Raw genomic sequence first — 15130 nt, 5'->3', positions numbered from 1 at the left:
CACTTTCCCACAGATCTATCGATAACCAGTTCGATAAGCTTAGTATAAGAAACAAGATGGACGGACTCAACAGGAGCAGTAAATTGCCCACAGCAATACCACGATCCAACTTGTTCTCCTCGATTGGCGGGCCATCCTCTTCAACTCCTTCATCTTTGAGATCAAGTACCAGTCGTTTAGGAAAGAGGGCAGCAGGAGAAGCTGGATTGGAAGGTGAGCGGTATAGGATCAGAGCCCGTCCGTCGGTGGATCTATTGCTTTTTTAACTAATGTTAAGTTATAACGGTTACATTATAGATCCATCATCTTCAGCCAGACAGATATCATCGATGAACACCCGACTGTCCTTTTTGGAGCATGATAATCATTCTCTCCAGGTAAAGGCGAAATTATCAGCCGACAAGATAGAAGAGCAACGAGTCGAGATCGAACAGTTGAAAGCTGAGAGAAGGGCGTTATACGATGGTGAGAAGAAGGAAAGACAAGTCGGGGAGGAGAGAGAGAAGGATTTCTACGATGAGAGGGTATGTCAATATTCTTCCCATCATCCTATCATCCCATCATTTAGCTATGATGTTCCATAGCTGATTGGCTGGACGGGATTGGTTTGGATTTGGTTGGGATTGTAGAAACGCTATACAACTGAAATATCCCAACTTCGTACTCAAAATTCCACTCTATCCAATTCCTACGAATCTCTAAAATCAGAACATAACATCCTCCTAGGGAAGAATTCTTCGTTTGTCCAAAATGCAAATAACGAGATTCACCTTCTCAATTCGCGAATAGAGGAATTGACCAAACAGCGAGAAGAGCTTAAAGGGTGGGAGAGGAGAGCTAAAGGATTGAGTATAGAGTTGGAAGAGGAAAGAAGGAGGAATGAAGAGAATAAAGAGAGGGGGGTGTTGGAAAAGGAAGATAGGAGGGTTGATGAGACGTTGCAGAAGGAAGTTAAGCGTGAGTGAACAGAATGATTCTATCATTTGCATCGTATACAATGTATGAGACAGAGACAGCTAAGAAGAATCTCCCTGCTCATGACCTCGAACACGTGTAAAGTAGATGATGGACCTGAATTGACATATGCTTTACTTTACAGGTCAATCCCTCAGTCTAGCCACGATATATCGTGAGAACGAATCACTCAAATCTGAAGTAGTAGAATTACGTCAAAAGAAGAAAGAATCAGATTCCAACGAGAGAGCAATGAAGGACGTGGAGAGGAAATTGAGAGATGAAATAAGGACTTTGCAGGAACAGTTGGAAAGATCAAGAAGGGATATGGAGTAGGTTCCGACTGTTAGCTCAAGGAAATTTCTCTGCTGACTATAGGTTGTTGTGACAGTTCATTAACCCAATCGTATCCCTCAAGTTCATCACCCGAGAAAACATCCGACGAAACGTTACGTACCCGCTTATCGACGCTTTCCACGCTGCATAACCAGACTACCGAAGAGTTAGCAAAGAAGGATTCTCAGATCCGAGAATTGCACGAGAGGTTGACGAATCTCGCTCAGAGTTCCAGATCTTCTATAGCTGAATTGACGAAACGCTCTGAAGAGGCTGAGAGGGAATTGAGGTGGGCTAAAGAAGGGAGGGCGTTTGCGGAAAGGAGAGAGGAGGTGGCTAAGAAGGAGGTAGAGAGGATACGGAGCTCGGTGAGTGATCAAGCATATGAATTTCATCATTAAGCTGTCATTCCTGTCATTTGCGCATCATGAATATCTGAGACATCCTCGAAAGCGACGAGCTGATGCCTTATCGTGTGATACTAGAACTCTTCTTTCCCGATGCCAGGCGGTGTCATCCCTGACCAATCAGCCAAGGTGTCCGAGCTGGAAAGTCTTGTTGAGTTGTATCGATCCGAATTGGACAAGATCTCAAGGGATTCGAGAGAGACCGAAGAGCGAATAGCAAGTGGGATGGGCTTGGTGAAGAGTCAGGACCTGGATGAAGCGAGGGACAGAATTAGTCGATTGGAGCATGGTGCGTCGCTCGATCGGCAATATTAACAGGTCATTAATCAGTATATTAACCTATATGTCGTTTGCTTTTTCTTTTTCGCAGATATCCAATCGCTAGAATCGACTATCTCCGAGCTCACATCCGCCAACACCCGTCTGGATGGAGAAGTAAACGATCTCATGCGTCGTGTCGCTTCTGGCGAATATAACCCTTCGACAGAAAGATGTTTAGAATTGAAAAACAACCCTGCGAATAAGATTATGGCTGTCAGACAGCAGATGTTGGTAGATTTGACGAATGAGAATGATGAGTTGTTAGAACAGATCAAACAGTTGGATGAACTTGTCAATCAAAATGCCGCTTCGGAAGGGAAAGAAGGAGTGAATAGGGAATCAATGGTGCCGAGAAGTAGCTTTGATAGGTTGAAGAAAGAGAAAGAGGATTTGGAGAGAAATCATGAGAAGAGATTAATGAGGTTGAAAGAGGTGAGTCAGCCTTCTAACGGAAGTCAACTCAGTCTTAAATTTCCATCATGATCATCATCGTACTTGTAATATTCAACCTATCACTGACCGGTACACTATAGATATTCACATCCAAATCCAAAGAATTCCTCGAAGCAGTCTACTCCCTCTTAGGCTGGCGAATCAAATTCGACGAATCCGGATCGGATATCCGTCTAACATCGATGTACGCACCGAAAGGTAAATCAGGATTGACATTAAAATTCGCTTCTCAAGAAGGTCATTTCGGTACGATGCAAATGACCGGTATGATGGCTAGAGGGTTGGAAGAATCAAGGCATTTTTGGATCGTCGAGAGACAGAGTGTTCCGGGTTTTTTGGCTCAGGTTACTACGGAGATGTTCGAGAAGACTACTGTGAGTGAACGAACCCCCACTGTGGAACACGATGTATACTCAAGCTGACTTTGAGGGTGGTGTAGATTGGTAGAGCTGCTGGATATGTAGGATTAGAATAGATTGACGGAAGTCAAAACCTCTCAAACTCCCATTATGACGGGAAATTAGATGGATCGACTGCTAGTATAGCGTCGATGAAAGCAAGTAGTGGTAGAAGAAGATACAGGTTACTTCTCGATACGATTTACATTAATTTATTTATGCATATAATGACTTCTTCTGCTGAATATCCTTACAACGTTCCTTCCTTTACATCTCACCACATTCTGTTATCCTGACTACTAGTTTTGGTCTAAAGGTGATTAGAGAGATATGTCAGCATTGGAGCATGTACATGGAAACATGACTCCCATGGCCTTGTAAGCTCACCTATTGTTAGCTCCAGTAGGTACGTTTTCGATCTTCCTGACGGTCAATAAACCATCGATCACTCGTCCGAATACACAGTGTTTACCATCTAAGAATTCTGCTGGTGCGCAGGTGATGAAGAACTATGATGTAAAAAGTAGAAAGCATACAAAATCAGTATGAGATGATACAAGGTATAGTAGGATGACACAAATATAGATATGTATATCTGATTGTAGATAACAAAGAGATACACTCACTTGACATCCATTCGTACCAGGACCCGAATTAGCCTATACCCATGCCAACGAAACAATTAGCATTTTCATTCTTGTACTTTTCGGCCGAGCGATATCAATGATGAGATGAGGATATGAGAGACTTACCATACTCAACAGACCCGGTCCGGTATGTTTCACTTTGAAATTCTCATCTTCAAATTGAGCGCCGTATATCGAGAAAGAACCTGTACCGTCGTTACGTATAAAATCGCCTCCTTGGATCATGAATTGAGGGATTCTGTGTTGCCATAGCGATTGAAGAGGTTTTTCCATCAGCTGTTGCATATCTGATATGAAAAAGGTGGTGAAGGTATGACTCACACTCTACATATCATCAAATCCAATTCAAATGAATTACGAACGATAAAATCAGCTACTGGACAACGATTTCCCTTACCCAAGTAGAGATACACCAGCTGACGTACCTGTGGAAAGTCGCTTTCTTATATCCCTGCGGTATCGAGTTGACTCTATTGAAGAATCCATCAGCTTGGATTTGGCAATATTGGACAGGCTCTAGCTGATATGGTACGGTATGGGATATGAGGACATACCGATGTTCACCTGTACATAACTGTCTGAAATTCTCTGCTGTCCTATATACCACCAACACACATAAGCTGATTCCTTTCGAGAAGGTTATGGAGCACTGAAGGGACAGCTCACTTTGGTGTTATATCACTGAACAGCTCTATTCAACACCATCAGCTAACCCATCATTTCGCAAATGAGATGCACGCTAACTGAAGAAAGGTTTTGTACATACCCATTTTTATCCTCCCCGCTGGGGTATCTCCAATACTGACATCGAAGAATACTACCGGTCGAGTCACACCTGCTGGTGGGTCTAATGAGGATGCCATTTTGAGTCTGTTGAACCTGTTGAGTCTGTGTATGAGGTGAGGAGTAGAGGAGTAGACGGAAATAGATAGTTGTCATGCATATACAGAGGAATGATATCTCGAAGATGGAGGTTTAAAAGACAAGCCAAGCATCATAGCGGAGCTCGCCGAAAGCGAGTTGGGAGGAATTGGAATAAATTCATTTTATAGGGTAAGGGTATTCACAAAGTCAAGATTCAACCAAGGTGAAGATGATGAGATTCTGTTATTCTAGCTTCTAGTCAAGTCACTTTCAATCGCAAGGCGGTCAGTCCAAAATCCAAGATGGCTCCAAAAGCTAAGCAAAGGTGAGTGTTTGACTATTCGCGTGCCATCAGATCGAGAAGAGAAAAGTCGCGAGGGAAGGGAAAAATACTGGATGAACCGATCATTTCCATCATCTCCTCTCGCTACCTAAACCGTACCTTCGCATCACCTTATACACCATTCACACAACGTACGATCTGGACATTGACCTTAAATATGTCTTATGATGTTGATTGAACAGATGCTGATCCCAAGTCATTCACTTTTACAGGCGAATCCTAGTGAAATTGGTTTCAACAGCACTTACGGGGTACTTCTACACTACATCTAGAATAAGGGTGTCTGATAAATTGGCTAAGATCAAATATGACCCAATTGGTGAGTTTCTTTGTACCACTTCTTGTCGAAAAGGAAAGGCAAGGCTAACTTATTCTTTGATTTTGTCGTATGTCTAGTAAAACGACATGTCCTCTTCACCGAGACTAAGATAAAATAGTCTTGTCGCTATCGCCAGAGATGCCTTGGATGCAGTCAGGAGGACAAGCATCAGAATAAGAGGGGAGGAGATCGATAGGGGGATCAATGGCTCAAGGCTGGAGAAGATCAGATGTGGAAGGGAGGCAGGGATTGATCTGTCAGAAGGGACAGACAAACAGACAAAAAGGATGCGACGGCAAAATCCATCACAACAAATCACAACTCAATACAAATACAACATTCATATATCATGCATCATATACCCTGGTTCCATCTCCCACGTACAAGTACCACCAGACTACCTTGAGATATCATCTTAGCAGGCTTGGAGAGTTCTAATTGTATGATCTGACGTTCTTCGTCTGGAGCCGGATAGAGTGATAACAGGTGTAACGACTGTGAGGCAAGATAAAGAGTGAGCGACAAATACTTGTGAGGTTGAATTGTGTGGATTCTTCTAAGCAGAATCCTCTTGTAACCGATGTCATCATGAAATGATAAATGATGAAGCAGACAAGAAGTTCCCACTAACCTGACTCTGATCTTCGGATCTCTTCATTTTTCCTCGGTCTATGATAAGATCCAACATTTTCCCAATCGGCATATCCTAAATATGATGAATGATACGAATCGTCATTCAGCACATTCTCACGATATCAAGCACTCAAGGTAGTAGTAGGTATGGGCTTTTCACCCTCACTCACACAATCAACCCAACCTCTTTCCAAATTCCCTCCCGACCATTTCCCACTTTCCTTCCATTTCCTCACATTTTCCTGTATCTGCGTTAGATCCATCGTCCATTCGAAATACACTTTCTCCGTCATACTATCATTTCTAGCTGATTTAAGGAGTGGTTCAGAGGTCATACGGATTTTCTTCAAGTGGATATCCCATAATTTATCTGCTTTACTTTTGATCTTTGGTTTGGGCCGAGTGATCGCTGCGTTATCTTGAGATATACCCGTACCAGAACCAGAACTAGAACCAGACTTTGAAAGTTCTGCAATTTTGTTATCTTCCTTACGCTGCGTCTGTATTTGTACACTCTGAGTTTTCACTACATCTTTCCCAGGAGGCGGTTTCGGTATAACTCTATCTTTGAATTCGGGGAACCGCTGAGATATAACCTCTCTAGCTTTATCTCTTCGTTCGAGGAACGCGTCGTGGCGAACATTATGATCAAGGGGTGCAGTACATGAATGAGTAGATTGGGATCTATGTCTGGAAGAGAAGGTTCATCCTCAACGGCAATCAATTATGGTTATGGTTATGTTTAGAATGGATTGAGAAGGAGGGAGGGAGAGAGTCTTAGGGAAGGGAAGAATACGATCGTTCTTTGGCAGTCCAGCCAAATCGCCCTTCTATATGAATATCATTCATGATATAGGATTGATAAACTCAAAATAATCTACTCACTCGACGCAGTAAGCCCCACCACATCCTCTACATCTGATTTCCCTCGCTATCCTTTCACCTTCTCCATCCGCGACAAACCCTCCAATCGACTCTATACTCTCCCTCTCACATCCCTTCACTTCACATATCGTCTTTCCCCTATCTAACTTTCCAGGTCTAGCGATCGAAGTACTTTGGTCCAGCTGCTGTTGAGTACAGGTATGTAAAGTCGATGAAATATGTTGTTGACAATATACCTGATTGCATGTCGGACAAGTGAAAGGGAGGAAATCGACTAGGGAGCATAGATGACATTTCGAACCTGGGGATAGAATCGACATTTTGGCGTGGGGATGCGCCTTTAAGTATCCCGATAATTGAATTGATGCGATTGCTGAAGTAATCGAGAGATGAACGAAAGGCGTTGATGAAGGTCATTCAACGATTCATCAGCCAAAGTGGACATGTCATGTGGAGGTGAGTCATAGAACACATATCACCTCGTTATAGTTGGATATAGTATATGACAATGCATAATGAAACTTGTTTGATACCAGCAATGCACACAAATGTTCTCAAATATATACATGTAAAAACATATGGAAAGTGGACATGACAAATTCATAAATCAGTTCGTTATTGTTGGATTTTCAATTTGTTTTTTGGGTGATTTGTTTTTGTTAATGATCATTGAATATTCTGTTGCGTGATTGATTTCTTGATTCTTGTCATCCATTTTACAGCATCCCCTTTCCCTCTAGCACATCCTATAATACAACAACACCCTCGTACCACACAGTTTTGCGATTCTCATATCTTCTCAGCAGGTGTCGAAACACCACTAACGCTCGAACTCAAACTGCCGCCATTAGATTTCTTCGTACTTCTCCCAATGCCCATGCCCATCCTGACCAAGGTTTCTATACTAGCTCTACCATTCTGTAAGAGATCTTCATCCCATCTCATAGCTCCTTTTTCGAATAGACATACGATGGTTGATCCGCCTATATACATCGCAATAGCAGAGTTAGCTTTACCTTCTCGAAAAGAAGAGACTACAGAGCACATTAAACCCACCAAAAGCGAAATAACCCAATTCATCAGCTCGATTGACTTCCTGACCTTCTTCCACGGTCGTAAGGATACTTCCAACCACTACAATCACGCAATACAGCTCTCAGCGATCCTGCTCAAAAAATATTTGCATAGTGGTAGAGGTAATAACACTCACTCATCGCACCGACCCAAACAGTCATGACCAGACCGAACTCTTCACTTTGAATCGGTACGATCTTCCTGACGTTCTCACCATATACATCCAAAGTGGTTCTGATGGCTTGCGGGTTGACAGTATAATATTCACCGTCAATCATCGTCATTTTGCCTATCTTTCCTTTGACAGGCGAATGGAATCGGTGATAATCTTGAGGTGCGAGTCTGTGTATACATATTCAGCAAATCAGTTGATGTGTTCCCAGAGAAATCGACAAACAGATGGCAAAAGGTATATGAGAGTTGTTATGGATGACAATGAACAATCTCACTGACCTGAAAATAGCTAATCCTCCACCTTCAAACCGTCCCGCTACATCTTTATAATTCGGACCCAACAACCTCCCAACCGTGAATTCCCTTCCTTTGATCCAGATTTGCGTAGCTTCATGAACAGTCTCAAAAGCCATCATCCTACAATCCGCACACGATACCAATCGTCCATCATTATCAGGTTCCTCAACAGGTCTAGCCTCGGGTTTCAACTTTCGATAGAAGAACTCATTAAAGTTTTTGAACGAATCTAATGGATCTAAGATCTCTTCGGTATCTAGGTTATGAAATGCGATAAATCCTGGTATGTCCACTGCGGATGAGGGTGAATCGTACTTGAGACCTTGTTTGACGGATAATGATTTGAGTAATTTACGGGCTATCATTATATACCATACACAATGATATTGTCAGTGGTCTGCCAAAAATAATCGTACCATTCCCATTCAACGACAGAAGTCGATCACTCACCCCTCACACTGTGCATCTGACCTTTGGCACCTTTATACAACACCCTAATTCCCAATCGTACATATACCTGTCCCACCCAACCGCAATAATCAGCTTCACATCTCACCTATCAATAGAAATGAGTAGACTTATTCAAACTCACAGCCATTTTTTCCTCTTGCAATTGTCCAGTCCTCCTATCCTGCACCAATATATTCGCACTATTCGCTCCTAAAGCATAACTTCCAATAGCCACCTTATTGACAATCTTACTCAAGAATTTCCTTTGGGCCTGAGACGAAGTAACATAATTGGCAGTGACGATCCGGTCGACTCTTGACCAATCTGCCGACGCACAGACAGCAAGGTGGGTGACGATATCTTGTTCTGACTTCTTACCTAATCTAGGTCGATGACATAGAGGACAAGTCTTGATATTGATTATTCTCTCTCTATCATCGATGGGGGTCTCATTATCATTATCATCGTCATTCTCCGAATAGCTCGATCCGGGAGTCGTCACTTCTCCATCAGTTTCTTCACCGATGTTGATACCTCTATTCAAAGGTATAGTTTCCCCATCTAAAGTAGCTGTTCTATCAACCTTGACCGCAGGGACATTCGATTCTCTCCTATCCGATATAGGTTGGATATTCCCAGCAACATCCTCACCATCTTTTCCTGCACCGTCCTGGTTCTTGGGCCGACTTCGTTCGATATGTTCAGCCAATTCATCAGGATCCACCCCAGCTGAAGCAGCGATATTGCCGTCTGGCCCAGTCATCTCCAAACCTTCTGAAGCAGGTTGAGCGGATATCGCAGGTGTAGCACCTCCCAGACCACTCGTGCCGCTCGTGGCAAGCTCGTCTCCTGATAATTTCTCTTTCTCAGCTCGAGACTTGGTAACCTCTTTCTCTAAACAGTGGATGACCTCTTCAATAGTCAATTCATCCTTATCAGCTGATTTGCCGCAGCTCGAGAAATATCCTTCGAGGGTTCGTCGAGTAAGTGTCGAACCGAGCGAATCGAGCATCGCTGTGAGTTCAGTGTAAGACATACAACCTGAATCATCGACATCGTATTGAGTGATGTACTGTCGCCAGAATCGTTGCCGGAGAGCATCATACGGTTCGTATTTCGCTCGAACAGTAAGTTTCGGAGAATGTCGAGCTTCCCAGGCCATATCTTTCTCGGTTGAGAGGTTGAGCTATGACGCATGTCAGCTCTTTGCAGGTCTGGTATTAACATGAAGCTCACGGTAAATTCCCTCATCTCATGTTTACCGTCAACTTCCTTGTCGTAAAGGCCAGTCTCCGGATCCGGTTTAGGAGCATCGGCAATGAGTTCGCTGAGTGGAAGAGTGCAGGTACCGACCATGTCATTTCCAGACACCTATATCATTCAGTCAGCTACTATACTCGAGCTCAAACAACTGTAGATGAGATAGCTCACCTTATCCCAATCGAGTACAGCAAATTGCATGGTATATGTACTTTCATGTCTTCTCACATGGAAAAGCAGCTTCTCGTCCCAAGTCGGGTTGAGGGAATGTCTAATCACTCTAGTTCTAAAAACTTTCTTTCCAAATGAAATCACCACGAATGGATCCATATCAAAAGAGAATTTCAGAGCTGCGACAAGTATCGATCAAATCAAGTTCCTATGCTTGCGTGGGTAGTTCAAATGAGAAGCGATAGTGGTGACTTACCATTCTTAAGTTTTGGTAAATCTTCTGCACCTTTAATTTCCAGAATCACAATACCCAAAACTTCTTTACCTTGATTCGCATCGAAATTAAACCCCTTCTTCGATTTCTTTTTCTGGATTGTTTGCACTTGACTTGACGATTCAGTTCTCGATTTACCCCTTTTAAATAAGGGTCTTCTCATCTTGGTTCCTCCAGGTGTGACTATCCCAGGCGTACTAACGTTTGAATCGCCTGAACCACCTTTGATCATCGGGGCAGAAGCGAAATAGTCGCCCTGCGAACCTGATCCTGACCCGGTTTTAGGTCCAGGTACTAACAATCCACTGTTACCACTGCTTTCTCTTTTCTGAGTTTTGTTGGTCGTTTTCGATTCAGGTAATCCGGAAGTCTGTTCGCTAACTCCAGCAATCACATTCTCAACCATCGATGGAGATTCATTAACTGGCATAGGCATAGGAGTTTCGGTCTCTTCTTCTTCGTCTAAGGCATCTTCAAATTCGTCAGAAGAGGATGAACTGGACATTCCATCGTCGGAGAGTGAATCGACGTCATCGTCATCATCATCATTCTCAATTTCGTCCATTTCAGTGGAAGTAGGTTGACCAGCGACGGGTACAGTTTTATGACCTCCTTTCATGGATGACACGATACCTGAAACGGCAGACGCGACCATCGAGGTGGGTCGAGCAAGTGAAGAAGATCTGATAGGTTCCTGCCTCATCTTGACGGTACCTATACCCTTATGCTGCAACAGTCGCATGAGTTATGAGCCAATCACACACGATGTATGATCCGTCGGAGATGGAAGACTTACCGCCGGTACACCCAGAACGCCAATCGAGTTTCTACCCACACTGGCTTGTTCGACAAGTGAGCCATATACTCTTCTAACCCTCTTGAGGGCATCTTCAGAGTCGACTGCATCTTTAGGAGGGATAAATCCAATCTGGAATGACACCGTGCCCGTGACGGTGTGCTTTCGACGAGTGGACAAGAGTTTCTGTGTGAGAAGCTACATGAAGTGGTCAAGATTCAGAATTGAGGACACTGGTTAGTAGTGTGTGAAAGAGGGACATACAGGAAGATTGTCTCGCCAAAGGTGTATTTCACCCTCGGGGAACCACTTATCGACGGGTATCGTCAACTCGCCCATATATTCTTTACGCATGAGGTCCTAAATTCATCTTCAATATGAGCTGAGTTTCCTGAACTTGGAGAGGTAACACAAGCTCACCTTGTCCCAGAGAACACATTCTATACCTCTTCCACCAATCACGCCTGTCAGACTGAGGTAAATGGGGAAATCAAACGTGCTTGTCTCAGGTGGGAAAGTAGGGTCGAGAGATTTCTTGATCACTTTGGTTGAATGTCGAGAAGAAGGAGGCATGAGCAAAGTGAGGAATCTGTTTGTTTGCGTTTATTATCAATCAGCATCATGTATGCTTCTGCCATACCACGCAAGGTGAGGGAGCTGTACGACTTACGGATCAGAAGTTCCACCTCTATCTTTAGCTACTAACCCCTTAGCACTGACCACTCTAACTCTGAGGTATACAGCGGGTTCTTCGCCTTCCAGAGGTTTTCGGGGTCCTCGAGCAGCAGAAGCGATCTGTGCAGCTGTCATACCTTGTGATATAGGTTGATGTTGATGCTTTGATGATTTCCTTCTACTAAACCTACCGGATTTTGTATCGCTCGATACTGAATCTGACGATACGAGGGTGGTAGTGGTATCTGATGGACCTGGAGAAGAAGCTCTAGAGGATCTGAAGGTGGACGCTGCCATTTTGAGTGGTTTAGAGGCCAGTCGCTTCAGTCGTGGTGGTGCTTTACCTGGTTGAGAGTCAGGAGGGGGTTTGGTATTGGTATTGGTATTGGCTATCGCCAAAGCTTCTTCCGTGTTGGGCATTGTGGAGTGCTGGATGAAGAGGAAAGAGGGGTGAGGAAGAAAGAGTGTTGTAAGAGGTGAAAGAAGGGGATGTGATTACCTCGAGGCAGAGTGTTGGGTTTTATATAGGGACAAGGGGATGAAATGTGCTGACTGGGGGAGGTAAGGCAGGGGTGTGGGGTATATGGTCCGTGCTAGTGGTCGAATGAGTGACGTGGTGATTGTGTGAAGATGCAATGCAATGTCCTATACCCTATATCGTGTATCAAAGGAACCAACGGTGGTCCAGATCTACTCCAATCTTCTTTATTGTCTTGGCCTACGATACAGTTAACAAAGAGGATATCACAGCGTTGAAGGCTGTATACATGTATGTTGTATACAGATGAACGAGATTATCCGTTACGTTGACCATCTCAACTTACACGCGTAGACCACGAAGACTCGGATTCTCAAAATAACACAGCCTACGAGGCCATCCCGTCTAATGACGTCTGGGTAAGGGTGCCTGGAGTCTGTAATGCCCATTACAAAAACAAATGGCCCCCATGAATACAGACTTGGAACCAGGCTAATCAACAAAGTTCGGGTAACCATAAAGGAGTGAATAACCGGTTTGCATGTTTAGCTTGAGATGAAGAAAAGACAATACAATTCAGTGATTCGCATTCGACAGAAAGATTGTCAACAGTGCATCTCTGTATCTTTGTATCTTTACGATTGCCTGTAAGCTTGACTCCTGAGATTTACTCACCCGACTATTGCTATCACCCGCACTGGACCTTCATACCGGGCGAACGATCTACCCACGATGGCTCCTCATCCCCACCCTCCTCTCACTCCCTTCGGATCCGCCCTGGCTGGAGCACTAGGATCGGTATTTGCTAATGCGTGAGTGCAAGTCCGTCATGTCTACTACATCATGAAGTGGATCACCTTGTACTGAGGTCTAGCACCACATGTTATAGTGCTGTGTACCCACTAGACACTGTGAAAACTCGATTACAAGCAGAAGATGATGAATCAGATGACGAGGGTGACCGTGACAACACTGGGGGACAGGATGATCTACCCCTGTCAAAAGGGAATGATGATTCGAAGAGCCCGAGAAATAATGTAGATCAACAGGTAGTAGCGATAAGAAAATACGTAAACAAGAAGTTGAAATCATGGGGGATGTTGATGATGCTATTGAGGATATTGAAGGAAGAAGGTATATCAGGTGCTTTCCATGGTTTTGGAGCTAGTATGATTGGGACGTTCTCTCAGCGTGAGTGGTCGTCCAATCCACTCCCAGAATTGAAATCAATGTCTTCACATACACCTTTCAATTGGTCTGGCTTGCTTGGTATTCGGAGAGCTGTATAGTCAGCTAATACCTGAATGATATTGCAGAATTCGCCTATTTCTTCTTCCACACCCTCCTTCGAACATCCTACATCCGTCGACTCTCTACATCCCCAACCAAAGGCACGCAACAAGCCTTGGTATCATTATCAACTTCGGCGGAATTGTTATTGGGGGCATTAGCAGGTGGACTGGCTCAAATCTTTACTATTCCCGTCCAGGTCATAGCTACAAGACAACAATTATGGAGACCTCCTCATCAAGAATCCAAAACACACGGGAATGTGGATCCACCAAGCCTGATGGAGACTGCTCAAGAGATCATATCTGAAAATGGTATCACAGGATTATGGACAGGTTTGAAACCTGGTTTGGTACTTACTGTCAATCCAGCTATAACTTATGGTGTATTCGAGAGATTGAAATCATATAGATTGAGCCAGAAGCCCCAAGGTGGAGGAAAGCTGGGTGTAGGGGAATCATTCTGGTTGGGCGTCACTAGTAAGATGTTGGCTACGGTGGTTACGTATCCTTATATCTTTGTGAGTGAAACAACATACCAATTGTGATATTTATCAAGTTTCATCTGGATCTGGAATATTGTGGTAGCTGATGATAAGTAATATGTCTATAGGCAGATTACAAGCTAAAGCTACTCCAGAAGAAATACAATATGATGCGGAACATCCTTCTCAATCAAGTATCAAGTCTTTGAACTCATCAGAATCGGCATTAGGTCTGAATACCGATACCGACAGCCAAGTGAAATGTACTCATGAAGGAGAACAACAACAAAAAGAGGAACTTACTGGTTCTACGCCTAATCCAACACCATCGTACGCATCAGTAGCTTCTGCTCCACCATCATTCGGATCAGCTACCGTCGACTTACCAAAATCACAAGAACCCAAAGCGCAAAGACCAGGTTTGACTGAAAGACAACATAGTCATAAATACCATCATCATCATAAACATGCTTTATCCCTACTCCAATCGGTATATAGGGAACATGGTTTGAGAGGTTGGTATAAAGGTTTAGGTGCTCAGATCGTTAAAGCTGTTTTATGTCAAGGTGAGTTATCGTATTCAATAGATACAAGATCAGATTAAAACCTGAATTGAGCGGAGAGCTGATTTGATGTGGTGTGGTGGGTATAGGTATATTGTTCGTTTCTAAAGATCAATTCGAATCTTATACATGGTTGTTAATTGTTTTCTTAACCAATCTGAGGAAAAGATTGGTATCTTCTCCTGTTTAACTTTAATTCGATTCAATTTGATTGACCGTGCGGGAGGATCAGGACTCTTGGGGATCACTAATGTAAATACCGTACCCACCGTTTTGTATCCTCTCGATCTTGTCTTCCGTCCTTCCAGCATCAAGTAATTGATTGGTTTTCACAAGTATCTATGAATCGTCAATTTCTGAATTTACTCATATGTATAAAATCTAATATCAAACTCCATTCCATTCCAGTCCATTCTCAGATGATGAAATCATATCTCGACAGAATTCAGATTCGATCATCCAGATTCAGATCAAGGAGAGAGGATGAACGTTATGATCCACATCCCACATACCGTGAACCATTACTTATGCATGTTTTCGAGATACTGGACATCACTACAAGAGTAAACGAAGAGAAATAAAAA

The 15130-nt window shown here is 43.4% G+C and overlaps 5 protein-coding genes across 5 annotated transcripts; 2 read left to right on the top strand and 3 right to left on the bottom strand.

Annotated features, from left to right (window-relative positions):
• Positions 1-56: 56 nt before the first annotated feature.
• Positions 57-2946, top strand: V865_005588 (uncharacterized protein; the record flags this gene model as incomplete). The annotated part of the gene is made up of 9 exons (XM_066229357.1): positions 57-213; positions 298-524; positions 630-957; positions 1100-1286; positions 1346-1658; positions 1776-1986; positions 2068-2450; positions 2552-2845; positions 2911-2946. The coding sequence occupies 9 exons, from the start codon at positions 57-59 to the stop codon at positions 2944-2946; spliced, it is 2136 nt and encodes a 711-aa protein (XP_066085454.1).
• Positions 2947-3136: 190 nt separating this feature from the next.
• Positions 3137-4379, bottom strand: V865_005587 (peptidyl-prolyl cis-trans isomerase H; the record flags this gene model as incomplete). The annotated part of the gene is made up of 8 exons (XM_066229356.1): positions 3137-3179; positions 3257-3378; positions 3496-3528; positions 3622-3754; positions 3942-3986; positions 4071-4112; positions 4183-4207; positions 4283-4379. 8 exons carry the CDS (start codon positions 4377-4379, stop codon positions 3137-3139), a joined length of 540 nt encoding a protein of 179 aa, XP_066085453.1.
• Positions 4380-5396: 1017 nt separating this feature from the next.
• V865_005586 (uncharacterized protein) lies at positions 5397-6880 on the bottom strand (the record flags this gene model as incomplete). The annotated part of the gene is made up of 4 exons (XM_066229355.1): positions 5397-5537; positions 5674-5748; positions 5846-6365; positions 6561-6880. The coding sequence occupies 4 exons, from the start codon at positions 6878-6880 to the stop codon at positions 5397-5399; spliced, it is 1056 nt and encodes a 351-aa protein (XP_066085452.1).
• A 469-nt stretch (positions 6881-7349) lies between these two features.
• On the bottom strand, positions 7350-12151 carry V865_005585 (phosphatidylserine decarboxylase; the record flags this gene model as incomplete). Its single annotated transcript, XM_066229354.1, has 13 exons — positions 7350-7543; positions 7617-7694; positions 7771-7976; positions 8088-8463; positions 8556-8622; positions 8698-9741; positions 9792-9926; positions 9987-10165; positions 10243-10987; positions 11057-11254; positions 11321-11416; positions 11477-11645; positions 11727-12151. 13 exons carry the CDS (start codon positions 12149-12151, stop codon positions 7350-7352), a joined length of 3912 nt encoding a protein of 1303 aa, XP_066085451.1.
• Positions 12152-12941: 790 nt separating this feature from the next.
• Positions 12942-14736, top strand: V865_005584 (uncharacterized protein; the record flags this gene model as incomplete). Its single annotated transcript, XM_066229353.1, has 5 exons — positions 12942-13021; positions 13099-13400; positions 13526-14023; positions 14112-14549; positions 14636-14736. 5 exons carry the CDS (start codon positions 12942-12944, stop codon positions 14734-14736), a joined length of 1419 nt encoding a protein of 472 aa, XP_066085450.1.
• Positions 14737-15130: the final 394 nt, after the last annotated feature.

The sequence above is a fragment of the Kwoniella europaea genome, chromosome 1 (genome assembly GCF_036810445.1).
Source record: "Kwoniella europaea PYCC6329 chromosome 1, complete sequence".
Lineage (NCBI taxonomy): Eukaryota > Fungi > Basidiomycota > Tremellomycetes > Tremellales > Cryptococcaceae > Kwoniella > Kwoniella europaea.
The sequence above is the reverse complement of the archived record's forward strand: the minus strand, read 5'-3'. Positions and strand labels throughout refer to the sequence as shown.